Source organism: Molossus molossus, unplaced genomic scaffold (assembly GCF_014108415.1).
Source record: "Molossus molossus isolate mMolMol1 unplaced genomic scaffold, mMolMol1.p scaffold_m16_p_18, whole genome shotgun sequence".
Lineage (NCBI taxonomy): Eukaryota > Metazoa > Chordata > Mammalia > Chiroptera > Molossidae > Molossus > Molossus molossus.
Window position 1 is genome coordinate 31,371,633 of NW_023425353.1, and position 27,948 is coordinate 31,399,580.

Sequence of the window (27,948 nt, forward strand, 5' to 3'; positions counted from 1 at the left end):
ATGATCAAGTGTGTAACAGGTACATTAGCACCTGGGGGAGGGGTGCATTGGAAAGACTCCCAGGAGAAAACCTTGACTGCAGGGGTGAGGAGGGCAGTTCCGGGGCTGGGAACAGCACAGGCAGAAGCGAGGAGAAAGGGAAGCACGTGCTGTGTGCGCCGGGCGGGTGAAGTGCTGTCTGGGCGGCTAACGCGGGAAGCAGTGCCCTGGGAAGGGGGCCAGGCCGGAAGCGAATCTTTGCCTCGTCTCCGATTTAATGATTAATTCCAAGAAGGCTGTATGCTGTCTTCTCAACTTGATAAATCCTTCCAACAGCGATTATTGCTCACTCTGTGGACCTCCATTAAATGTTTATTGATGAGGAGCCTTTCCCAATAGCAAAAGTCCCCCACGCTTGCTTCATCTCTCTAGGTATTATTACATGATAGGGCAGACGAGCCACTTTTATGGGATGCTTCTGGCCTCCTGATGAAACTTGCACTCAACTCGCAGCCTGGTTTACTCTCCTGGTGGACCCCTGGAGTGGGTCCATGTTAACCCTATCGTCGTATTTCTCTAGGTCTGGGCGTGGAGGGTTGTAGTCGAAGCAAGGTAGAGTAAACAAGTAGTGCAGGGGCACTGACCTCGGTCCTGAGCCCACCTGTGTGCTCACCGCCTGCCCTGCCCGAGGTGCCGCCTGATGGCGTAAGTCACTGTTAGAGCGACGCGGCTCAGTGTGCCCACGGCAAGGAAAGAAAAGAAAGACCCTTATTAAATAGCATTTGTTCTTTCTCCCAACATCACACTTCACTGCCATTGATGCCACCATTCAAAGAAACGTTCTAATTTACTGTTTCTGGCAACTTTTGGAAAAATGGATCAAAACCCCAGGTTACCTGAAATGCGGCAGTTAACGTGTTTTAATGGCCCTAAAAAATTATATTTTGTCAAAATGAAATAGAATTTTGAAAGGCTTCATAATAGTTTTGAAAAACAGCCAGCCTCTTCAGATAACACTCATCACAAGACCGCTTGTGAATAGTTCAGCACACTCTGCAAATAACATCTCATTAAATCATCCAACCTCCCTGGGAAGAAGTAGCAGCAGCAGCTTGCAGACTGCTTTCTTCTCCTGCAGTAGGGGGTGTTCCTGCTGCCTCAAAAGAAGCTTGAAGAAACCACAGCTCACCTAGGTTGAGAGTTTTTATCTTCACGCTGTAGCTCGAATACATCCAGAACAACTCCTCTGCCTTAGGAGGTGCGCCGGACCTTCCCCCACCGGGATGCAGGCTGCTCTCGAGCTGGCCAGAGCTCTTTTCAGTCTCCACTGAACCCCACTCTGGGCCCAGCTCTGTGCTTGAAGCTGACTGAGGTTCAGAAGTGGAGACAAGAGCACTCCTGCTCTTAACGGGCTTACTTTCTTATGAGTAGGAAAGACACAGAGCAGGTTTTTGCAATAGATGTGGTATGTGGTTTGCTAAAGGTAGGTCAGAGATTAGCCAACCCAAGCTAAGTGTCGGAAGAACCATCTCAGCAGCCTTCTACATTGTCGGCTCCCTGACAGTTGTGTCTCCAACTCTGTAGCAAACACTGTGGAATTCCTGTCCCCAACTCCCTTTACCTTGCTGGTTTCCGCTGGAGAGGCTGCAAAGCTGAACACTTGTTTTTCTAGCCTCCCTTATATCTAGAGTGTGTGACCTAGTTCTGGTCAATGAGACAGAAGCACAATCTAGAAGGGGGTAATTGAAAAGCTCCTGTGTTCTTGACTAAGAGGGACAACCAGTCTACTTCAGCACCTTGATTCTTCTTCGTGCCGTGATTGTATTCATGATGGCTGTAGCTAGAGCAGCAATCTTGTGATCATGAGGGAAAAGCTGAGAGAACTGTAGTTCACTGGGGAGCCAGCGATCCGGTGCCAGCAGCTGCCAACTTCTAGACTTTTTGTCATGTGAGAAACAAATAACCTATTTGTTGACACCACTGAGGTTAGGCTTCTGAAACTTGCCACTAAATGGATCCCTAACTGATAACAGGCACCTAGGAGGCAGTCAAGAGGTAGTGATTGAAGTCATAGTGTGAGTACCTGAACTGAGTCTTAACGATTGGGGTACGCTGGGAGTATTTCAGTTGGAGGAAACTGAAATAGCATATACAAAAGCTTGAAGCAGGAATCCATGGGGCACTCACGAAGGAACCACTCACAAGTAGTTCATTGCTGCTGGAATATAAAGTAAGAGGCTGGCAGTGGTTGGATACAAGCCTGGAGAAGCAGACCACAGGGACCAGATTAAAACAATGTCCTTAGATACATAGAGGGTCCCCGGTTCCAGTGACATAACTCCATGTGACCCCTGGAACTGCAGAATTGCAGCCAAGGCCACCATAGCAAGTAGAGAGACAAGGGAAGTGAATGTATTCCTCCTATTGGCCACTGTATTAGCTACTTGTGGCTGCACAACAAATTACCCCAAAGCGTAGCAGGTTAAAACAATACACATTTATGATCTCATCGTTTCTATAGGTCAGGAATATAGATGTGGCTTAACTCTCTTCAGATTCTTACAAGACTCAGGGCTGCAGTCTCATCTGAAAACTCGGCTGGGGAAGGATCCTCTTCCCCAATCACTCACATGGTCATTGGCAGGATCCGGTTCCTTATCGGCCACTGGCACCAGAAGTCTCCTTCAGTGCCTTGCCTCATGGGTCTCTCCACGAGGCAGCTCACAGCAGGGCTGCTGACTTTATCAGAATGAGCAAGTGAGAAAGCAGAAAAGGGAAGCCTGTGTCTTCTTGTAACTTCTCTCAGAAATGCAATTCCCTTCCTTCGCTGTGTTCTGTTCATTAGCAGCTAGTTACAGGTCCAGCCCACACTCAAGGTGAGGGGACTACAGCCAGTAAGAGATAGAACGAGGAGTCAAACGAGGCCTGACTCCACTGGAGCTCTTCACCGCCTCCAGGAGGCAGCATCGGGAGGGGGGAGAGCCAGGCCTGTTTTCTGCTTTGCTTCAACCTCACCGGTGCTGAAAGCCATGGAGGGCAGAGCCAGAGGGTGGGCTAGGCCCTCTCAAAACACTTGAGCCCCTGATACAGGACAATGGGCAAAGTCAGGAAAGATCTGTGAGTCAGGTAATAGTTCTGCAACAAGATTAATGTCCGGATTTTTAACCATTGCTCTGCTGTTATATAAGAACATGTCTTTGTTCTTAGAAAACACATACTAAAGTATTTAGAGGTAAAGAGGTATTATATCTACAACTTACTCTCAAACATTTCAGAAAAAATATTGTAGGTAAATACATGTGCTCGTGTGTGTGTGTGTGTGTGTGTGTGTGTGTGCGCGCGCGCGCGTGTAGAAAGAGAGAATGAATAATAAAGTAAGTGTGGTAAGGTGTTAACCTTGGGGGAATCTGGGTAAAGGGTATATAGTAATTCTTTGCATAAGTTTTGCAACTTTTCTTGTAAATCAGAAGTTGTTTTAAAATAAGAACTTGTTTAAAGTGCTGATCTACTCTGGGACCTGAGTTCTACTTGGACCATAAAAGATGACATTCATTACATACCTCCTTTCGACCCTGAGGAGACCCATCAGAGACCGGGGAGTGTGTAGAGTTTACGAGCAGAACATGGTCTCTGAGGTCAGTCTGCCTGGGTTTCAGTCCTGGCCCTGCAGCTCCCGAGCTCCCTGAGCCTACAGTAACCATGTGGGGTTGGCGAAAGCACTTAGCGAGACAGGGGATATACTTGGGGAGTGCTTAGCACAGTTCCTGGCCCATGGGACCCTCTATAAATGTTGCTATTGTTATTATTGCCTCCTCAATTATCTAATCAGTGAGATGTCATGTGCTGTGTGTGGTTTAGAGACACTGATGTTGGTGCCAGCTCCCTGACATGTGTTTTTGTCCCCACAAGGCAGCGTGGCCACTGCAGCAGGTGTGGATGTACCTGACAAGATGAAGAGCCGAATCCCTGTGGTACTCCTGGCCTGTGGCTCCTTCAACCCCATCACCAACATGCACCTGCGCTTGTTTGAGGTGGCCAGAGACCACCTACACCAAACAGGTCAGTCAGGGGGCCAAGTCCAGTGGAAGAACTGGTAGGTTGGGCCTCATGGGGTTTTACTAGCTTTTTCATCATCACCATTATTAAAACAATTCAGTTTATTCATTCACAGCCTAACTGGTGACGTACATTTCTTCCATCTTATTCCGAGGGTAGCAGTCCTCAGAATAGGCCATAGAGTTGAATTCGTCTCAGGGTCCCCCCAGGCCCCTTTCCATCTCATGTTGCCCGTGAATGCTAAGGACACATTATAGAATCTGTGTCTCTGCCAGGGCATCCTTCCTGGTGCTCCCAGGAAGCATTGACCTGCACAGCCAGATGAAGAGGTGGCATGTGCCCTTGAGTACCTCTGCTATTCTCCAGTGAGTAAGCCAATATTCTACAGTTGACCTTTAAACAATGTGGGGATTAGGGGAACTGACCCCCACACACAGTTGAAAATCCACAAATAGCTCTTGACTCCTCCAAAACTCAGTTGTATGGAATTCTCATACACTACCAGTAGGAATGTGGATGGTGTAACGGCTGTAGAAAACAGCTTGGCAATTTCTCCCAAGTTAAATATTTACCTACCATGCGATTCAGCTGCTCCATACCTATTTACCCAAAAGAAATCAAAGCATATGTGTATGCAGAGACTGGCGCGCGAATGTTCAGAGCACCTTTAATTATGATAACCCCAAACTGGAAACAGGGCAGGCGTCCGTCAGCGTGTGAGCAGATAAGACAGATGGCGCTGTGCCCATACAGTGGAGTAGTACTCAGCAATAAAAAACGAGGAACCAAAAACACAGATGAATCTCAATTATGCTGAGTAGAAGAAGCCAGACCAAAAAGGAGTATATGCTATCTGTGTTTCATGTACATAAAACTGTAGAAATTGCAAGATAATCTACAGTGATAGCAAACAGATTAGTAGTTGAGGGGTCAAAGAGCAGCGTGGGAAGGAGGGAAGGATCATAAAGTGACCCAAGGAAACTTTTGGGGATGATGGATATGTTCATTATCTCGATTGTTGTGTTGGTTTCACGGGTGTATATACATATGTCAAAATTTATACTTTTTAAATATGTGTGGTTTATTGTATGCCAATTATACTTTGGTAAAAAAATACCAACCTTAAAAATAAAGACTCCACAAAGTTACTTCAGTCATATATAAAATGGGATAAATTCTGTAGGACAAGTGACCCCAATTTCTTTAACAAATAAACAGCAAGACAGAAAGATGAATTGGAAACTGTATAATTCAAGTGAGATTTACGAGACATATAAACCAAATATCATGCATGGACCTTATTTGAATCCTGATTCAAATCAACTATAAAATGATATTTATTAGTTGGGGAAATCTGAACACTGACTAGATATTAGATGGTATTAAAGAATTATTGTTTAATTTCTAAGGTCAATACTTGCTATTGTGTTCAAATAAAAAGTGCCCTTCCCTCTTAGGAAAAAAGTAATTTTTGGTCCAGCAATTCCACTTAACACAATTTATTCTATAGCAAGTATGTGGGGGTAAAAGAGAATATTTCTTTTACGGGGAAAGAAGGAATATTCTCCCTATGTGTTTTGAAATTGTGTGGGAAATAATGTTCTTTCAGGGTGTATAGCTTCTACTTGACTTGCTATAAATATCTGCTTGACACTGTGTGGCTTTTCCTGCCAATTTTGACTCATCAGAAATGCCCCTGGCTTCGTGGCCATTGTCACTGCTGTGAGGTTTATCGGGGCAGAGCCTGTACTCTGCTTTCTAGAGTGTGCTGCCTCACAGACAGCTGCATCTACACACTGTACTGGGGGCTTCAGATAGCTGATGCACTTCCAGACTCTGCTTTATCTGCAGGCTAAGGCTCTGGCCCTGTGAGGTGTCAGAGAGTATTCCTGGTCCCCAAAGGTCAAGGTAACCACAAAATGCATGGATATGTTATATTATATGATTTCAGTCACATGGAGTATTAATAGGTAAAGAGGCCTTAGTCACAAATGACTCAATATCTTCTTTGCCCTTATTCTCGTCATTCCTCTATGCAAAGTACTTGGTCATTTTTGAAAGTCCAGAATGGATTCTCCGCCCATGTCTTTGAATGTGACACATTAGGGTGACACCTTTCAACATCCCACATATTTTCTGCATCCCCCAGGCTAGGCACTGTTGTTGGAATACAGGTGATTAAATTGTATCCCCTGCCCAAAAGGAGTTCACAGTGCAGGTGGCCAGAGACACACAGTAGCAGGTGGTTGTGGTAATAGGTGAAAAGGAGGCGTGTCTCCCACCTGGCAGCTGGGAGAGCTTCCTGGGGGAGGTCTGGGAAAGACTTAGGCAGGCACAGTGTAGGGGGTTATGGGCAGAGAAAGCGGCGTGGGTAAGACACGGGGGTGGAAGAGAACCGTGTTCCAGCACATGGGAGAGAGACAAGGCTGCTGAGGGAGGGAGGGCCAGGTCTTGGAGAAGGGGACTTTTTGCTACTATGAGAGGTATGTGGTGTGACTTTCCCTTCTCTGCACAGTTGGGCATCATCTCCCCCTACCCGCAGCCCCGGGGGCTGACTACAGCCTCCCACAGCCGGCAGATCTGCGCACCAAGCCGTAACCCACCCGCCGTCTCTCCAGGGCCACCTGCCGTCTCTCCAGGGACAAATATTTAAACAGAGCCTTTTCTCTCCATCAGAATCAGCTCACAGTTAAGGATGGATAAAAATCTGGCCCCACAGCTGACTTTCTCTTTCCTTGAAGAAAACTAAATCTCCCTTCTGCTGGTGTATTTTCATTAAAACAACTCACAATTTTCATTTGATATTGCATGCATATAAACTGAATTAAACAAGCCAAAGCAATTTGTTTAGTACCTTTCAATAGAAATTAATAGTGTCTTCCTAGTTTGCTGCAGTAGCTCTAATTTTTAACTCTTTCTCTTTTATAAGCATCCCTTCCTCCAACTACAGTAGTCCTTCCTTCCTTCGTTTACTTCTTCCTTTTTCTCCTGAAGCAACAAACCTTTAAAAACGGACAGAGGCCCTGTAACATATCAAAACTTTTAACTGTCTTTAGGCCTGTGAAAACTTAGATCTGTAGATTTTCACTAATAAAGTAATGAAGACATGCATACTCAAAGAATAAAATGTTGAGCCAGCTATTTTTTTTTTTTTTTTTACCCCCCTCCAACTGGAAAACTGTTGGGGAAGAAGAGCGGGGCCGGCAGGGATGGGCGGCGTCCGGGTTTTCTGGGTTGACAGTGCTGCCCTCTCATCAGAGCATGTCCCTGCCTCTCGCGGCCTCACGGAGAGGGTTCCCGAGGCCTGACGGATGAAGGGACGTAGTGGGTGTGGGTGGTTTCGGAAAAGCTCACTTGGGATTTTTCTTCTTGATTTTCCGGGTTTTGACAGAAAAGGTTTAATCCAACATGTGAGTAGTCAAGAGCATCAGACATATCTAAAGCATTTCATTGACTGCATTAGGGAATCAAGCCTGGATTTCTCTTAGCGTGTTGGATGTATTCCCAGTTGTAAGCAGTTGTTTTCACAACATGTAGTCACAAACTTACTAATGGAGGTGGAATTCAATTTGAATTCTGTTTTCTGTTATTTCAACGGTTTATTATTTCTAGTCAATTTAAGTTGGCCATTGGCCTATATTTCAATAACAGGCCACTTGTATTTCATTTTTAAAATCACACTTTCTGTCAGTTTAATTACTACGTATTCATTCATGACTGTATAGCACCTGTTTGTTCTGTGTATCTAACAAACTCATATAGTCCTTCTGTTTGCCAGGTAGTGTTCAAAATGCATTACGTGAACTCACTTAACCTTCACAACCACCCTACGAGGCGGATACTGTTACTTTCCCTATTTTTCAAATGGGGCATCTGAGGCTCAGAGAGACTGAGTAACTTGCCTGAGGTCACACAGCCAATAGAGACAGTTTGCCCCAGAGTCTGTGTTCCAAACCACCATGCCATGCTGCCTCCATTCATTCAACAAATTACTTGTTGAACTGGGAGCTAGGCTAGACATAGACATAATATGGAAGCAAAAGTGGTCCCTGCATTCCTGAGGGAGTGCTTTCGTCTCCTTGGGCACTAAGTTGTAACAGAAATACTGTGGACCGGGTGGCTTATAAACAGAAGAAGTCTATTTTATAGTTCTGAAGGCTGCAAGTCCAAGGTCAGGGTGCCAGCATGGTCAGGTTCTGGGGAGAGCTCCCTTCCAGGTTGCAGACTGCAGCTTCCCACTGTATCCCCACCTGTGGGATGCACAGACAGAAGTAAGCATTTTCATGATTCTTGTAAGGGCATTAATCCCATTCATGAGAGCTCCATCCTTATGACCCCATCCAAGCCCTGCCTTCTAATACTATCACATTGGGGGTAGAATCTCACTATCTGACTATACAAGCATTCAGTCTGCAGCAGGGAGACAGGCACTAATCAGATCCTACAGAGGAAAAATTACGCAGGTGACATGTGCCACTAAGGGGAAGTTCCCAATGCTATCTGTCAGTGGGAATGGTGAGACAATTTGACAAAGGCAGAAAGTCCATGGAAAATGTTTCTGCCCTGGAAGGGTGGCTTAGTTGGTTGCAAATTCAATTCCCTGTCAGGATACATACCTAGGTTTTGGGTTCAATCCCCAGTCGGGGCGTGTACAGGAGACAACCAATCAATGTTTCTTTCTCCCATTGATGTTTCTCTCTCTCTCCTCCCTCCCCCTATTTTTCTCTCTAAAATCAAATTTAGAAAGAAAAGAAAATGTTTCTGAAAAATGTAAGAACTGAACTGGAGAAGAATAAGCAGGCACTTTTCAGGTTAAAGTGACATTGTCTAAGGCCAGGAGGTACAGGGAAAGGCAGTCTTGGCACAGGCGAGTGACGTGCAGAGCCCTGTGGTAGAAACGAGCATGGCCTCCAAGGGATGAACAGGTTGTTGATGACTGTGAAGCCGGGAGCAAAGGGAAATGTTGCAGGAGGCAAGGCAAGAGACAGAGAGAGAGAGAGAAAAGTGGCAAATCATTAGGGCCTTGCAGGCCATTGTTAAGGAGTTTTTCATCCTAACAGCCTTTCCCTCCCTCCCTGATGCCCCCCCCACACACACATACTCACACACACACTGAAGAGTGGATGGAGGGAAACCAGGAGGCATTGAAACAATACTTTTGATGAGAGGGTGATGGTGGCAATGAAGAGACTTTGACAGATGTGGGAGGTAATTAGAAGGTAAAGTTGACCTAATAATGGATTGGAATAATGGGGAAAAGAATGCCACCCACTGAGAAAGAATCCTGGAGGTGGATCAAACAAGCAAGGGACAAATTCAGCTTCAGACACGTTGCGTTTGAGAGACTGTGAAACATCTAAGACAGCGGTTCTCAACCTGTGGGTCACGACCCCTTTGGGGGTCAAACGACCCTTTCACAGGGGTCGCCTAAGACATAACAGTAGCAAAGTTACAGTTATGAAGTAGCAACAAAAATAATTTTATGGTTGGGGGTCACCACAACATGAGGAACTGTAGTAAAGGGTCGCGGCATTAGGAAGGGTGAGAACCCCTGACCTAAGAGAAGGTGGTGATTCGAGCTCGGAGGAGAGCACAGGACTGGAGACAGACATTTGCAAGGGACCTGTAGATATTCATGAAGATATCCACAGGGCTAAATGAGATCACAGAGTTGCAGAGAGAGAAGCCCTGAGGAGCTTCAGCGTTAGCAGCCCCGCAAAGGGGGATGAGCCTGCAAAGGAGCCTGGGAGCCGAGAAGAGGGAAGGAACCCGAGCCACCTCTGCTGCAGAAGACAGGAAGGGAGAGGGTCCCAGCATTTGCTGCTTCCAAGAGGTCAAGTTACATGAAAACCGAGAGATCCCACCTGTGGGTTTAGCATTGGTTGTACGTGGGAACGCTTTTATTGAAGCAGGGGCACTGCCAACCAAATGGGAAAGAAGGAGGGAATAAATGGAGGCAGTAAGGGAGATGCTTCTTCCAGGAATCACAGGGCTCCAGCGGAAGTAGGGTTTGAATGTGTAAGAGCAGGGAGGGACTTTTCGTAGTGGAGGTCGGAGGGCGCAGACTAGCAGCCCTGGGGAAGCACACATGCCCTGTCCAAAGGGGGGAATAGCCACACCTTCTCAATTCTCAAGAGAAGTTGCAAATATGAATTTTCATGTTGAGAAGATTGTTAACCACTGTACTGTTTGTGATGGCAAGATATGGGAAACAAAATATTCAATTGTAAACAAATATTCAACTCTAATAAGTAAAGTTTCTTTTTCCCAGAGTCATGGGCTTGCAATTCTGAAACTACTTTCTATATATCCTAGAATTAAGCAATAAGTAAATACCTCATGGATCATGAAGTCAGGCATTTCACTGTTGGACAGGGGAATTAAAAATATGGACAGAGAGAACATAGGAATACCCCAGTGGTGTGAGATTGGAATTGGGGGTATTAGTGTGCACTTATAGATAGATAAGATACAAAGATTAGGGAGGGAGGCAGGGAGGGAGGGAGATAGACTTACAGACATGTCTGTTAGTATGTATACAGATACATATGCATTTGTATCTTATCCCTTTCTGCTGAAAGAGCCTAGAAATAATTACATCCCAGTAGTAATAGTATAACTGAACATTCTAATCTTGGGTTCTAAATACCATGCTATATGAAAAGAGCTCCTTGGAAAAATGGTTGATTCTGGGGCTGGGGCAAGGAAAGTATAACGTGGAATTGGAACATCTTGTGGTACAGAAATACAGAAGTACTCTCAAATAACGGGGACATATCAGAAGCACACAGAAGCCAGTTTGAAAGGGTTCCCAATGGTAAAATCTGGGACAATTTGAGCATAAAAATAAAGTATGAAGTAAAGGATTATAACTTATTGAATAAAGTAACAATCCATGAGTCTAAATTGATATAAAGTAATTTATTAGTCAATTATATGAACAAACAGATGAATGGGAAAGAAGGAAAGCTCTTTCTAACACTAAAATGCCAACTAATGTAGGAGTGGAGGAGTCAGAAAATCACTGTTTGTGACCATATATAATAATGGATTCATGCAAGAATCATTAATGGATTCTAAAACTAAAGGATTGAAATAACAAGATATTTATATAGGTGCAAAGTAACTTCTGACAGTAGACTTATAAATTAGAAAGGAAAAAAAGAACTTTACAGCAGAGAAACCTGGCAGACACCACCTTAACAAAATGACCAAAGCTAACTCCACTGGTGTGGGACACAATGACAGTGTGTGTTTCCTGGTCTGATGCACTAAGAAGGGCTCACCTGACTTCTGTGCATTCCCTCCAGAAGTACATACCCTGAGTCTCCTCTTGAGGTAACATTAGGCAAACCTAAAGCAAGGGGCAGTCTACAAAATAATTAGCTTGTACAAGTATCAGTGCCATGAAAGACAAAATAGCAATTCCACATTAAAGAAAAGCTATAGGAACATCACAGCTGAATGCAATCCATGATCATGGACTTATTGATTTATTTATTATTGCTATAATAAGCATTAGTGGGAAAATTAGTGAAATATAAATTAGGCCTGTATATTAGATAATAGGATTATATCTGTGCAAATTTCCTGATTTAGATCATTTTATCACAGTTTCACATAGAAGGATGTTTTCTTTATACCATATGGACCAAGTAAGACATGCCTGCAGACTCAGGCTGCAACTGGCTGTTTTTCAGCCTTCAGGGCGTCCTTCTTGTGGGGATGGGAGGAACTGGGATCCCAAGCCTAAGTGGATGGACTGGCCCCCGGCCGCTGCCCTATTGTAACTGAAGGGCAGGCGGGCAGACAAAGTGGAAGTTGGTGAGTGGTGTTTGGTAGCAGGCAGATGAAGATAGCCCCTTGTATGGGTTCTCTTGTCCTCCTAAGGTAGGTGGCATGGTCCCCATTTGAGAGTGAGGGTGGCTGGGGGTTCAGAGGCTGGAGGAGAGGTGTTGGATGTGCGGTGGGAGACCACATGGGCCAGAACCTCATGAAGCACTGCAGGGCGGTATGGCTGGTCCACCTGAGATCAGTGCTGAATGCAAGAGGCCCCGTGCGAGGGTTTTCCCAGCAGCTCTTGGCTGCTCTGGGAATCAGAGAAAGAGGGTAGCTGGGTTCAACCAGGGAAGGACTTTGCTAGCTGATGTGATGGGAAAATGGAGGGGTATGGGGCTTTGGGTCTTACCTGAGCATCCCCGAAAGGACTGACCTGGGATCTAAGCGGATCAAAAGTGAAGTGCGGAATGAGAGGGTAGATGGCTTGGGCAGCGTCAGGACTGGCCTGGAGACCCTAGCGAGGAGGAAGCACAGTGAAATAAGCGACTGCGAAGAGTTGGAGGGACAAAGATCAGGGACGCTGGAGCAGTCTTGGGGCCGACAAGGTCCAGCACACAAAGGAACCCTTCGATGGCTTCAGGGCACTAAGGAGAAACCTTTGGAGGTGAGGAGGCAGAAAACCAATGTGTCAGACAGGTTGTCCTTGTGGTCTTGGAAATTGTGGTCAGATTGGGGTGGAGAGAATCACAGTGTGCCAAGTGCTAAGGCCTGAGTGTGACCATGGCTTTATAGATCCGTAGACAGCGGCTAAGGAGGTGAGCAGGAACTCTCAGTGAAAAAGGAGACACAGAGAATGTGCCATTATGGAGAAGAGAGTTGGGAGGCGTGGGCAGCTGAGGCAGGGCAGGAAGCACAAAACCTTGTGACCAGAGGGTAGAAGATAAGAGCTTATAATGTGCAGACCTCCAAGTACAGAAGGATTTTATAAAGATGAAGGTAATTCTAGTCCTATTGAGAACCTACGAATCAAATGGGATAAGGGGGCAGGTTGGGAATGTGAAGGAGTACACAAGAACAGCAGCAATGCGCAAGAGAACGTCGGGTAAGTGCAAGGACTGGAACATGGAAAGTGTTCAGTGGTCAGGAGATGTGATATCCCTACCTTTATTGATTGGAAAACAGGCTTGAAGAGGTTGTTACTTGCACAACTAATCGTGAGGGAGCTGGAGCATGAAGCCAGGCCTTGGACCCGAAGGCCAGTGTTCTCCTCACTGCCCCGCCCTGTGGAAGTGCACAGCAGGTTTCTGTGAGGCCTCCTGCACGTGCACATCCCTAAGACAGATTTGGTGAGAGCAGACAGTCTGGGTGGACTAGCGGAAAGTAGACAAGTGGTCGGGTCAAATGAGGAATGTGGACTTAGGTGAAAGGGACTCAGTGAAAGTCTTTAACCAGGTAACCCCCAAGTAACTCCTACTAGGTGAGAGCTTGACACACAAATCCCTGGAGAACCTTTGGAAGAGCAACCGCTAGAATACTCTTAGCAACCTGCACCTGGAGAGCCCAGCTTCCTATCCAGCCCCTGGGTTGCTGACTCTGAGCGCTCAGGCCCCCTTCGCCAGAGCAGACTGTACTCAGGCTTGGGGGCAGGTGCACAGCCCTGGACAGCTCCTGCCTGCAACTTGGCCCGGTGTGCCTTTCCCACATCGTTGCTAAGGTGATCTTGTGAAACTTTGTCTGATGCTTAGATAAGGTTCTGCCTTCATCGCTGTTACTTGCCTGCTCATCTGGAAAGTCTACTGAATAGGAAAATGACTTATTATTCGTGAACTTTTGCTAGTTCTAAGCAGTCATCACTTTTTCTAAATGCTCAGAAATGATCAGTTTCAGACTCTTCCCTGATATTGCTGTGGTTTGAATCCAGGGTCCCAAACTGTAGTCCAGAATTTATCCTTTATACTTTTTCTGTAGTCAGCTTAACGGATGGCTCTAGAGAGAAGGTCTGGTTTTCTAGACTCGTGGAGAGAGAGTGGGCCCAGATGTGCCCTCAGTCACATCTTTGTTCAGCCCAGGCAGGATCCAGAGGCCTGGGCCTGGCAGCTGGCCACACGCAGACCCCACCCAGCCATGCTCAGCTCGGGTTTGGTTGCTCATGGGTCCTGGGATTCTCTATTTCTGCTCTCCCTTAGATGCCACAGCCCACAAGAGGAAGGAATGCGCAATAGTGAACCACAGAAGAGACAGTCCTCCCACCCAGTGACCGTGGGGTCACCAGAAGCACACTGGCTCTGAAGTTAGCCTTGTTGTTAACCCCACTCATTAGTCCATGGCCTGGAGGAGCTTACTTTACCCCTCTAACCTTTTTTTCTCAGCTGCGACATGAAAATAAAATCTCCTAACCTTGCAAGGTTCTTTAATATAAGACTTAAATGAGATGATGTGCATCAAGTGTCTGGCCCACGTGGCAAATCCAGTACGTTTGGCCTCTCCACTTGCTTCCTGAGCAGGCCCCAAGCCAGTGCTGTTTAACCCGCCCCTCGTCCGATGGTCATGACCAGACAGGTTCACGTAATAATCTCATGTCTACACGTGGAAGGGAGGAAACCACAAACAGTCTCTCCTCTTTTCTTTAGCCCTTTCTTGATACTTTATGATGTTATCTCCTAACGATCCGCCCCACATGTTTGTGGCATCCCAGATTAAATTGCATCGTAAAGATAACAACCCAGTTGAAAGCTTTGTCTTTTTTTTCCCTTTGGACAACCTTGAGGAGGGGGAAGGTATTTCATGGCTCCCAGGTTTTCCTGTCAGCTGCTTGCATTTTAAATGAAAGCATATTTATTGCGACATCATTTACATCAGCATTCTCTGTGTTAAATAAAAGCATCGCATCAGTGTCCAGTATGTTGCCCATGACTGTTGCTACCTCCGTGGCTTTAATTTTGACTCTCTAATATACAGTGAGAACAGAGAGAAGTAAATGCATCATGATCAGATGGTGCCATAGAGTCTGAGATAAGGGAGGAATTAAGCTGTAATAATTCTGTTTAAGGCGGTGACAGCTCCAGTTCTGGGCTTTAGGAGATACCACTAGAGCATGAGCAAATATGATACAATTCCAGCATGTTACTTTAATCTTGGGCTCACTTGGACGTTTATTAATCAAATAGAGTGATTTTAATATATATTCATGGGCAGTTCTCCAGTCTGGTCTGAAAGATCGTTCGCTCCACATTTCTAATTGAAAACTTTTTTTCTGGAGGAGATAGATTTCAGAACGTTGGATTACTCCGGCATTTGTTTGGAAAGAAGATAAGTTTTTCCTTACCGTGTGCGACTTCAAGGGTCTGTGGCTACACATGTGTTAACATTCCAAGTTCTTTCCAATGGAGGGACTGTTCTGACTTCATAACAAGTCAGCATTTTTCTTTTTCTTATGTGTCTCCCTTGGGATGTGGCTTAAGTGAAACACATCCTAGAGAGGTCTCTGAGGGGGCAGTTTCCATGGCATTACGCTTGCACCAGACTTGGCTATGCCAGCTTAGAGGTAAATAGCGCCTAACCGAAGAGTGACCTTACACCGAGGCCCTTAGACACTGTGCGAGCCCTACATTCTGTATCACTACTGCTCATATATATGAAAAAATGGGAACCACTACTCATGTCCCCATAAACTATAAGATGCCTCCCTCTTCTTCCCCTGCTCTCTCATCCTCTTCTCCTTCCTCTAGCCAAAGATAAATATAAAACAAATCAAGGGCCCAGACAGTGTGGCTCAGTGGTTGAGCATCGACCCATGCATCAAGAGGTCACCGGTTCGATTCCCGGTCAGGGCACATGCCCAGGTTGTGGGCCTGTCCCCAGTGGGGGGCATGCAGGAGGCAGCCAGTCGATGTTCTCTCTCATTGACGTTTCTCTCTCTCTCCCCCTCTCCCTTCCTCTCTCTCTAAAAATCAATAAAGAAAAAAACAAATTTTAAATCAAGGATTTTTTGTTTAATTTTTTTATTATTTAGTTTTACTTTGTCTTATTCCTCAAAAAAGAGTTGAAGTGTAAACCATGTATCCAACAAAGAACCAGCATCTAGAATACAGAAAGAATTCGCAGAACTTAATGGAAACACAAACAGTCCAGGTAGGAAATGGGAAAAAGACACCAAGGGCCATGTCACTGAAGAGGATATACAGATGGCAAAGAAGCACGTGAAGAGATAGTTAACAACATTTGCCACTAGGAAAACGCAACTTTAAAACCACAAGAAGATATTACTACATGCCTATTAAATGACTAAAAGAAAAAATAATGACAACACTAAATGCTAGAAAAGAAGCAGAGAAACTGGACTGCTCAGGATTGCTGGTGGGAACAACCACTCTGAAAACAGTTTGGCAGTTTCTTGTGAAACTAAAGATGTAAAACAAAATTACCATACGACCCAGCAATTGCACTCCTGGGCATTCAGCCCAGAGAAATGAAAACGTATGTTCACACAAAAGCCTGTACACAATGTTCATTACAGCTTCAGTTATGACTAGAAACCGACAGCAATCCAGAGTCCTCCAAGGGCTGACTAGTTCATCGGTGATCCACCCCTACCACAGGACCTGACTCAGCAAGAAAGAGAAACAAGCTACATGTGACAACTTTGATGAATCTCCAGAAATAATGCTGAGTGAAAAAAGCCAATCCTAAAAGTTTCCATATTGTATGATTTCATTTATATAACATTCTTGCAATGATAAAATTATATAAAGGAGAACAGATTAGCTGCCGCCAAGGTTTAGGGATGGAGGCTGGGGGCAGGGGACAGGAGGAAAGTGGGTGTGGTTATAAAAGGACAACGTCTGAGGGTCTTGGTGGTGAGGAAACTGTCAGGTAACTACTGTGGTGGTGGACACATGACACCGACAGATGTGATGAAGTTTCATAGAACTAAATACACACATACGCAAATGAGCGTATGTAAAACTGAGCGAGTCTGAGCAAGATTGGTGGGGTATGTCAATCTGTGTCCTGATTGTGCTATCAGTGCAATACTGCGAGATGTCACCACTGGGAGAAACTGAGTAAAAGGCGCACGGGATCGGTCTGTATTATTTCTTACAACTGCATATAAATCTATACTTATTTCAAAATAAAAAATTTAATTAAAAATACAAAATATAGTTGAAACGACATAGTTGATTACCGTAAGGATGAAAGGGTGAAGTGAGGAAGTGGCTGCCCATTGGACCACTTCCGTGCCAGGGGTTTTCAGATAGAGTCATGTCAAGTATCAATATTCCCATTTCACAGACATAAGGGAACTTGAGGCCTGCAGAGGTGATATATTTTGCTTGAGATCTCCCCAGCAGGTGAAAAGACAGAGCTCCAGTCTGTTAGAATGCAAAACCAGTGCTCTTATTATCGTGCATGGGGATCCCCATCTCCTGAGCATACTGTTCTGCCTCTGCATGTTGTCTCAGCCTGCTGCTGCTGCTGCAACCAGCCAGGCTGAACTTGCCATTGCCTGAACAGACAGCTCCAGAGTTAATATACCAGGACTTGCAGCCGTCTCTGTCTTCCACACGGGAAGCAAAGATCTTTCAGAGTTAGGCACCAGCATTTGGCGTCTGCAAATCATAAAGAGAACTCATGCAACAAGCATTCAGAAAACCCAGACCAACATCAGATAAAACAGTCAATGAAGTAACATTCCCAGCAGCACAAAGGGCATTGATTGAAACAAATTGAAAAGATGTGTCAGTGTAAATATTTCTAAAGATGAAGTCCTCTAGAAAGAGTTAGACCTTAGGAGATTTATGAGTTACTAATAATTATAGGGAAAATAAATCTGAAGAGAACAAAATCATTTAAGAATAGATTTTATAAACTAACAAGATGGGTTACTTCTAGGGAAGGATGAGAACGGAGCAGAAAGAATAGGGGGATGGGAATAAACAGGGCAGAAGCTAGAGTGAGGGAGGAAAGCCCCTACTCCGTGTGTACCTCTTTCTATAGTCTGACTCTTAGAGCCACGGATTCACCTATCCAAAAATATAAATGTACAGTTAAAGTCAATCAGGCTGTGAAGGGAACCCAAGATGAAATACAAACAGTAACAAGCGAACCTAACTCTGTTGCAAATGACTACATGGCCATGCTGAAGCAGTGGGAAAGGAGAGGGCCAGCCCCTGAAACTCAGAAAGCAGAACTGTGACCAGATACCACAAGGGTAAAGACAAACAGAAGTGTACCCAAGACCTGTTCTCTGGTTAGAAAGTTTGCTTTCCACGGGAGTCTGGGTGAGCAGTTTCAACTACTGTATGAAAATACGAGGAGTAAGCAGATCACTGTGGATGCCAGAGCCAGGGCTGTCACCACTGAAAAAAAGAGTTAGAAATAAGGAAAGGAGGGGAGGCTGGGAGGAAGCCTGGGGTGCTGGATTGGAATCGGAGGTTTCAGTAGGAACTCGTGGTTCACTCCTGAACATATATACACACATACACACACATATATATGGATAGTTATAGGAATAATACAGAAAGGTGTGGGTACACCTGTGTGAACATATAGAGATAATTTCCTATCTCTTCTTTCTAAGAGGTGCCTAGAAATCACAAAACCCCAGTAGAAACGAGCACAACTAGCCCTCTTGGTCTAAATGTCATTCTCCAATAAAAGAAACCAGGGCTCCTTGGAGAAATGGTTGGTTCAGGGGAGGGGGGAGGGCAGGGAAAGTACAAGATGAGCCTGAATATATTGTGGTGCCAGAAAGCAAGGAAGAATTTAATAAACGATAGAAGTGCGTCCAGAAAAACATTGGAGCCAATTTAAAGAAGCATCCATTGGGCAAATCAGGGATAATTTGAGGAACAAAATAGATGATAATAGATTATATTTCATAGAATAAAATAAATATCCATGAGTCCATATTGATATAAATAAATGACTGAATGAATAAATAAGTGCAGCAGAAAGGACAGTTCTTCCTTACAGTAGAACTCTAATTTAATACCATAGAAGGAATGTTGGAAATAGAAATTACTATTTGGAAAACATCATAGTAATGGTTTTTACACACCAGGATCATCAATAGATACTAAGTTAGTGAGCAAAGTATGATGGGAAACATAGTTTCAAAGTATTTTCCCATAGATCCTTATTAATTACAAATACCTTGGGGGAAAATAGCAACTTACAGTAGAGAAATCTGGCAGGCACCACCTCAACCAAGTGCTAGAGTTACTATCACCAGAATCAAGACAAATCAGCATCATGTACCCCGTGACGTGACGCACTGAGGGGCACACAGCATTTCTGAGGGAGTCTTGCTTGAGGTGCACAAAAGCTCACTCTAATTGTGTGAAAACATCAGACAAACCAAATTTAGGGACAGTCTACAAAATAACTGACGAGTACTTTTCTGACGTGTCCAGGTCATGAAAGACTAAGAAGCTGTCCCCAGTTAGAGGATACAGGACAATTAACATGCAATGTGAGATCCTGGATGGGACCCTAGACCAGAGAAAGGTCACTGTGGGACAGGAGGTCAGTGAGTAGTGTCAGCGGTGGCTCCTGGTTTCTATCACTGTACCATGGTTGTGTTATAGGCACCTCACAGACACCAGGAAAGGTGAAGGGAGAGGGCTGTCCCCTCCTCGGTCCTTGTCAGTCTCTCAGGAAAGCCTTCAAATGATTGTGTTACAGCAAAGTGAATGTATTAAAGAAGCAAAGCGAGTAAATGTGTTAAAGAAGCAAGGCAAGCAAACCCATTAAACTACATCCAGCCTAGAGCGTGGATGGACTTCCCAGCCAGCCTGAGAGGCGGGTGTGGTGGGGGTTCAAGGGATCATATACCCTTCTGTCTATAGGTTTTTAAATCCCTCTGTCGAATATCTTGGTACAGATTAACTCTCAAGGTTTCCCTTTTATTATGTTATGGATTCCCCAGAATTCATGAGAAGCACCTGGCAAATTTATCTTGCCAAGCCCCAAGACTGCTGGCTTCTTTGTTTAGGGAGTGAAATGACACTGCCCCCCCCCCTTCTTTTCCTTTCCCCTTCCCCTTCCTTCCCTGCATCCTCTTGTTAGGGAGGCTTTGACCATTTGCTTTCGAGTGTCCTTGGGCTGGGGGAGATAATGGCTTGTTATCCACAACCCAGCTGCAAGCTGTCCCAACTGCTTGGCTTTGTCTAATTTTCTTGTCTCAGTTTCCCCTTTCCTCCTGCTAAGGAATTTTCCAGGTTCTCATTATCCTGTGACAGTTATATAAATAATCAACATTATCAGAAACAAGTGAAGGATATATGGGAACTCTTTGTACTATCTCTGTTAATTAAATGCTTTGCAACTGTTAAGTCTAGAATTCCAAAATAAGATGTAAAATTACAAAGGAAGCCCAAAATTCTGTTGAAATCATTATCTAAATAGTAAGCAAATTTCTTATATAATTTTTTAAATCGTGTTCATCTCATACAACCAAAATAATAGTTATAACATTACATTTGAATGGCTCCTTTGCATTTTACAGAATGTTTTCACATATACTCTGTTATTGAATCCCCAAAACAACCCCATGAGGTGGCATTATTTTCCCTCCATTTTAGAGATGAAGAATCTTAATCTAAGAGGTGGTTAAAACAAGGACAAGACATGTAACAGGCAAAACTTCAGAGTCAGACAAACGGACCTGCTTTCAAATCCCAGCGCTGCTGTTTCCAGCCGGTGCGACCTTGGCCGAGCCAGTTAAGGAACCTTCGGGAACGGTGGCCACGGCCCTCTGAGATTGCTGTGAGGCCATAAACCCTATCAACGCTCTGCACAGAGCCTGGCATGCCCTGGGCACCTAATGAGGAGAGGAGGATGAGGATGGTGATGGTGATGGGATCTTAGAGCTGAGGTACCTAAAAGTTCAGCCCAGCAACTGCCCCCCGTACAGGAGTCAGACATTCCTGACCACGGTCTAGCCCCACTGTGGACACTCAGAGTGGGCACAGCTTAACATTTGAAGGAGTCTCTCTCTTTTCTTAAAAAAAAAAAAAATCTGTGCATATCTGTGTCTGTGTAGAACATAGATATGTTTACATTTATTTGTACATATTGGAGTTAACGATCGGTATATTTGCAGAGTGGTTTCTGATATCAAGATGTCTAAGGAATGAACTGGGATGAGGAGGAAGGAGGGACAGTCACCTGGCAGGCACCCTCTGCACCACCCTCAGGATCATCCCTGATCTGTCTCCAGTGCTCTTGCCATCTGTGGACGTGCTTGGAAAACGTCACAGCTGTTCAACCTGGGGTATCTCTTCCTGAAGCCAGCTCAGGACTCCAGCACACAGGACCAGCTGGGGGACAGGAGCAGGAGGGCTGGCGTCGCCGCGCCCGTGCCCCGCACGCCACCGCACACTATACGAATTGATGAGAACTCTGCCTGGAGAATAGTCATCGCTCCATCATCACATTTTGCACCAAATGGGTGGTCTTTCGTGTCTCTTTTTTCCCCTTAGATTTCAGTGGACTTACATCTCTTCCAGGGCGAGCCTCAAAAAGTAGCACGTGAGACAAATCGTACATAACCAGCAACACTAGAACATTCCTTAAGTCGCCCCATGCCGCTGATATTTGCGGGTAGACAGAGCGCAGATAGTGTATTAACAATGTTCAGTTTTGGAACCAGACTACCTAGGTTCACACCCCAGTGATACAGTTAATTCGCTCTGAAACCTTGGGACAGTTACTGAACCTCGCTGCTTCTTCGCTGTTTGTTCATCAGGAGAATGGGAGTAACAAGCACATTTCTTTCACAGAGGAGGTGTGAGGATTATAGACAGTATATGTAAGGACGTTAGCACCGTTCCGCAGCACTTTGTTAGCACTCACTACGTGCCAGCCATTATTTATTATTCATTATTATTATTACTACTTTAAATATGTTTTTATTGATTTTTTTAGAGAGAAAGGGAGGGAAAGAGAGAAACATTGATATGAGAGAAAAACATCATCGGCTGCCTCCTGCATGCCCCCTACTGTCCCCAGCCAACAACCTGGGCATGTGCCCTGACCAGGAATCAAACCGGAACCTCTCAGTCCATGGGATGGCGCTCAATCCACTGAGCCACACTGGCCAGGCTGTCATTATTATTATTAATGTACTATATATACAGCAGTCCACATGTAAATATAACTTTAATGTCGTTTAGTTACATAAACTGGAGCATATAGCAGAGTAAGTTCTTTTCAGCTGTACCCCTCAGACTAGCTTCATGTTGAGCTGCTTTTAAAGCTCCTCCATCATGGCCACATAGTGAGCACCGGGAACTACTTCCCAACAACTAACTGAAGTCCAGTTCCCACATTTCTGAAAGCAGAACAGGGCTGAATCTTCCCATCAGATAAGCCAACATGTTAGCCCTGTGTGACCATTTTTACTCTTGTCACAGAGGTAATGGGACTCAGTCTTGAATCAGAGGTCCTATTGAGACTCTAAACTTTATATCCCAGGATTCTGCTGTGACACTGTGTCTGGTTCTACCCGATGGTTATTGGGATACCATAGTAACAAGGGATAAACACACGCAACTATATCTAGCCTTACAACCTGGAATAATAACACTGTTTTTTCTCTCACTCCATCCTGGACATTGGAAGGATGGTGGCAACAGTGGGATCAGTGGTGGTGATGGCTGTACTAGTGGTGATGGTGGTGGTGTAAGTCACAATGTAATCGCGACAATGGTGTTGGTTGCTCAGAGTGTGGTGATGGTGGTGATGGTATAGGCCCCGATGAGGTGACTGAGGGTCATGGTCTTGGTCAGTGTATGACGGTATGGCACTATCAATATGTTGGTGATGGTGAGGGGATCACAGTGTTGGTCAGCAGGGCTGATCATGATGATTTGGTGACAGTGGCAGGGTTAGTGGCGATCAAGTAGATTGTGATCCCCAAAATTTAGATCAGTGCTTAGCCCTGGGTGTCAAGCTTGGAAGGTTTGTATTCGAGGAAGCTGGCTTCAAGCCATCTCATAGAACACCCGCAGTTCAAAACACTTGCCTGGGCCTGGGCCTCACAGGCAGCGCATCTGCATGAAACACACGATTCCCCCTAAAATAATTTGCCAGTGGACATAACCTGTGGTCCTCTGAAGACTCACCCCACAGAATGTTCCATGAAAGCGAAATGCACTTGGTAAACCCTGAGAGTTCTTTCCCCTTCTTGGAGAGTCCATGCACCTGCACATGTTAGGGGCTCTCAGAGGATCTGCCCTCTGCAATAAAAGCCTCTCTTTCTGTCTGCCCGCCCGGTGCTTCCCAAGCTGATCGGGTTGCTGAGCCCTTTGTCCTTGGGGGAGCTGGTAGGTGCATATTTGCTGTTACACAGAACAGCTACAGAAACACGAAATAACACTTGAAATGAAAAGAAAAAGAAAACTTTTAAGAAAAATGACCCATGGACTAATTTTTTAGTGCTCGGTGAGAATGGTTAGCTTTAAGTTAGTTTTGCAACTCTAAATTATGTCTTAACATTGCAAATGGAAAGATCATCTATCATTTACATAATCAAAATTGACCGTGGAATACATTAGACATGTAAATTAAGGGTATTGTTAGAAACAAACCACAAAAATGAAATTGCATTAAACTCCATAACACATTTACAACCTAAAAAAAAACACATCCTTTTTTTTTACTAAAAATATTTGTACTGAAATATAATTGACTTTATTCTTTTATTCTATACTCATAAAATTGGTAATTAGTCATTATAGCAAAGTGGTCTTGTTTACAGCCCAGTGCTGGGTTCATGAAAGAACTGTGGATAACAAAAAGGAAGCCTCCCCCCCCCCCCAGTGCTGACCCATGTCTCTCCACTGATGCAGAAGAATCCCATTGCCCTGGGACGGGAACCGGGACTTGGTAACGGTAACATCGACGCAGACCTCACTTTGCAAAATACCAGGAAGTACTGATGTTAAAACATTGTCCCCCTTGCCCTGGCCAGTATGGCTCAGCGGTAAGAGCATCACCCGCGGACCAAAGAGTGCCAGGAACTCTCCATCCTGGACATTGGAAGGATTGTGGCAACGGTGGGATCAGTGGTGGTGATGGCTGTCCCTGACCCCGGTTGGGGTTGTGCGGGAGGCAGCCACTCGATATGTCTCTCTCATATCAATGTTTCTCTCTTTCTCTCTCTCTCTTCCTCCCTTTCTCCCTCCAGCTCTATTTGAAGATTAATGTAAAAATATCCTCAGGTGAGGATTAAAAAAAACAAAACAAAACAAAAAACAACCATTGTCTTTCTCTTTCTCATTCCTCCCAGTGTCAGTCTTAGGAAGAATTCTAGCTTCAGGCGCCTTGTTCCCGCAGCAGGGTCAGCTGGTGTAGAGGTGGGTGAGCGGGCTGGTCAGGTTTCTTCCCAAAGGCCACGTCTGTTAACCTCAAGGGCAAAGTCCACGCCCCCCCAGGTGTGCTTGTAGAATTCGGAAAATGGCTTCCTGGCTCCTCCAGTGATCCCTTCCCATTCACTGAGTCATCATTAGTCTTAGCACGAATAATGCAAAGCGGCAGCTAAGCAGTTTAAATTTTATCCATAAAATTAAGCCTTGTGTTTCACCACAGCATTTAACTCCATGACCTATTTTATTGAATCCCTTAGCAGATCTTGGACAGTTTCCTTGAGTGTAAATTACCATGAAGGAAAATTGAAAAAGTATCAAGAAATGGGCAAGGATATTAGTGCAGAATCAAGGAGTCATCAAGCTTCAGTTGCTCTGAAGATTTTAAAAAAGAAAAGAAAAGAAAGTCTCTTTTCAATACAGTTAAAGTGGAAAGAATTGATTTGATTAACAAGATTTCACCTTTCTTAGGTCACACCCTGCCTTTTGCATTATAATGTGACTCAGTTTAGATGTACCCACCTCCAGAAAATCTGCTCAGCCTATTCAGAGCCTCTTCTGGGCTCCCCGCGGACCTTTGCCTGCATTGACTGCCTGGTGATGACTCTCCATTTTTCCCAAAACTGACACCTCCATGAGGGCAGGGCTCTCGCTTTATTTCAGACTTCATGGTGCTGGTGCACTGCCTGCCTTAAACTACATGTCCCACTGCCAGCTGAATAAAGGAATGTGGTCCCCTCTTCCCTTAAGAAGAGAAATGGTGTTTATAGTGAAAACGAGAGAGGCAGGGTATGTTCCACTGATGTTTCCGGTGTGCTCTTCAACCATGCATTTGCCTGAACTGGTCTCTGCCTCCTACTTTAGCTAATTTGAGTCAAGTAAAGAGACTGCAGAACAGACAGGTTAAGTAATGTGCCACAAGTCACACAGCTCATAAGCAGCAGAGCTGAGTCTCTTGCTCAGATGTGCCTCTGCCTGCTCGCCCTCAAGTTCCTGACTTGAGAGGTCAACTGAAATGATCGACTAGTTGTCCATGAATAGGAAGGGAGGCTGTTTTGCGTAGCTTCCACACACACACAGAGGTTGCCCAAGGCAGTATTGGAGCTGCTTTCCCATGACTCCTTCAGGGGACTTTATCTCAAGCCAGAACTGTGTGATTACAAGCTGCCCCCCACTGCCTTTCTTTCTCTGTGAAGTTCCTGCCAGATCTAAGGCCCCCAAAGAGAAGGTAATGAGTTTCTGAGAAGCTGAGAGACCCTCGCATTTGGGAGTTCTGGTGAGTTCTTTTTAAAACCTACCTACTCTGCAAGGATGCTCATTGTCTTCAGCAGGCAGAGAGACGCAGCCAGGAGTTAAACGATGGAATACAGAGACATGCAAAAGAAAGAAGTTCTCATACCCTGAAACCACATAGGACCCCGAGGGGCCAGCCACCCCATCCGAGGCTTTGTCAGTACTCAGATAAACAGAAGCACGCCCAGCTGACCAACACCAAGCGCCTGCGACTCAGAGGAACTATTGTGGCGAACAGGGAGTAGAGAGAGGCAGCAAAACAGTCCTTTCTATCCTGCTGCAGAAGGGAAGCTTAAACCCTATGAAATATTGCTGCTTTGTTGTTTACTTTGCCAAGTTTTTAGGAAGTTGCCCACAAAGAAAGCAGAGCATTTGGAAATCAAAGAAAAAGAAACCTCCCACTGACAAGCTCAGGCATGGAAAGAGTCTGGAGATCGGAGCCTGGCTGCGTGCAGGAGACATTTTCTGGTTGAAAGAGTGTTCGCACAGAAAGAAGGGACGTGAAGGGCAGACAGAGCTGCATACTCCGAGGGCACTGAAGAGGGGGGTCCTTCGGGTAATGGCCACCACGGTCCCAGCCGGCCCACTGTGGCGCCAGCGGGCCACCAGTCTACTCTGGGAAGATGAGAATACCTGGATGTATTCTCTCCCTCCTCCAGACATCCGCGATGCAGGCACACAGTGGCCTACGAAACTGATGGGCGCTCTGGCCAGCAGTGTGGGGAGCAGAGCAATAAACAGGCGGTCTCCAGTGCACTTGGACCAAAAGCGCGAAGAGCAATCTGGCTGAAGAAACAAGACGAGAAAAAGAAAGCAAGCAAAACTTATTCAATAAGCTTGAAATGTAATGAAGAAAATAAAAAGAGTGCCAAAACGGCCGCAAAGCCTTAATGTCTCAGCCAGATCTTGTTTTCCAGGCTTATCATGGAGGCCAAGTTTAAGCACGATAACCTTTTCTAAAAACCATGCAGGTCCATTTAGTCATTGAGATTCTGGTCTTTTTTTTCCCCCCTCTCCAACCCCTGCTTATCGTCACTCTGGTTCCCTTTCCTTGAGTTGTTCCTGATAGTTCTTAAACTTTTTTTTTTGCCTTTCAAGGCCTTATTTTCCGGGGTGTTTTCCAGCCAGCACAAGCGATGAAAGGAGAAAATGGCCAGAAGGACTTATGAAGTGGGGTAAGGGTTGGCTGTGCCTGGCCCGTGGGGACACTGGGTTTTCTGAGCAAAAGCCCAGACCTGTGCAACCTGAGCCACGGCCAAGCATTCCCTAACACTTTCTCAGTTGTTTTGACGAGTGTAGTTTTATTTTAAATATGTTTGCTGGTTCTTAATAAAAGGCTGATAAATGTGCCAAAGCATTCTCTGTGGAAATAATGAAGTCTTTACACTTTGGAATGCTATTAAGTCTTACTTCATGGTTTGTGAGGCTGCTAGCATTTGAAGCAGCAGTATCATTTTATTGCAGCCCAGTCTTACAACGGAGATGGTCTCGTTGTTCAGATCAGCTCTAGAGGGAGCGGAATTCTGTTGTACACCACAACGACCTGGTTAGGGCTATGCATAGATAGAGGTGGGGCTACCCAGTGGTACCCTTCTTAGACCCAGCTGGCTTCGGGTTCTCCAAACCTCACAGTCAATCATCAGTACAGTGCAATAGAAAAAGTACAGGCAGACCTGGATTTTAATCCCATTCTGCCATTTTCTGGTGGTGTAACCATGGAAAAATCACACAACCTTTCTGAATCTCCATTCCTGTTCCAGTTATTATTACTGCATAACAACTAGCCCAAACTTAGTGGCATAAATTGACCGTTTTGTTGTGCTCAGGGGTTCAGTGGATCAGAAATTTGAACACAGCACAGTGGGATGGCTTGTCTCTGCTCTAGGATAGGACAGGATGGCTGGGAGCTGGAAGCATCTGGAGACTTCTTCACTCTGGCAACTGATGTTGGGTGTCGGCGGGGATGTCAGACGGGATGTTAACATTGACCATAACCCACTCCTGCGACTGACTGCACGGTGGGGTCTCTCAGCATAGGCTAGTTTGGGCTTTCACAGTCTGGTAGCTGGGCTCTCAGACCAAGTCTCCCCATATCACAAGGTGGAACTATGTGACAATTTTATGACCCAGCCTCGGAAGTGACACAGTATCACTTCTGCCATTGAGTAAAGCAATCACAAGTGCCTACCCAGGTCCAAGGGGAGGGGCACAGACTTCACCCCTGGGTGGAGGAGCGGCCAGATTCTAGATGAGCATCAGGCTGGGAGATCGATGTTCTGCCCGTGCGTGGAAAATGCAGTCTGCTGCAACTCTCTCGTCTGCTGACTCACCCGGCCCGGGAGTGGGGGAAGGAACAATTGCTGAGCACAAGCGAAGTGCCACAAGCTGTCCATATGTTTCCTAATCCTCACTAGTTTAAAGTGGAGTATTTAAATAAGTCCGGGGTTCAGGAGAATAGACGGTAGTGGCT

The 27,948-nt window shown here is 45.3% G+C and overlaps 1 protein-coding gene across 4 annotated transcripts in view; it reads left to right on the forward strand.

Annotated features, from left to right (window-relative positions):
* Nucleotides 1-27,948, forward strand: part of NMNAT3 (nicotinamide nucleotide adenylyltransferase 3) — a 95,026-nt gene that overhangs the window by 41,212 nt on the left and 25,866 nt on the right. For 3 of the 4 annotated variants that reach the window (XM_036266362.1, XM_036266360.1, XM_036266358.1), the window contains exon 2: nucleotides 3,889-4,038. In XM_036266362.1, coding sequence (XP_036122255.1) covers nucleotides 3,930-4,038 — 109 coding nt within the window. In that variant the 5' untranslated portion in view covers nucleotides 3,889-3,929. The remainder of the gene's footprint in view (nucleotides 1-3,888; nucleotides 4,039-27,948) is intronic. The other variant, XM_036266363.1, reaches the window with a different exon arrangement.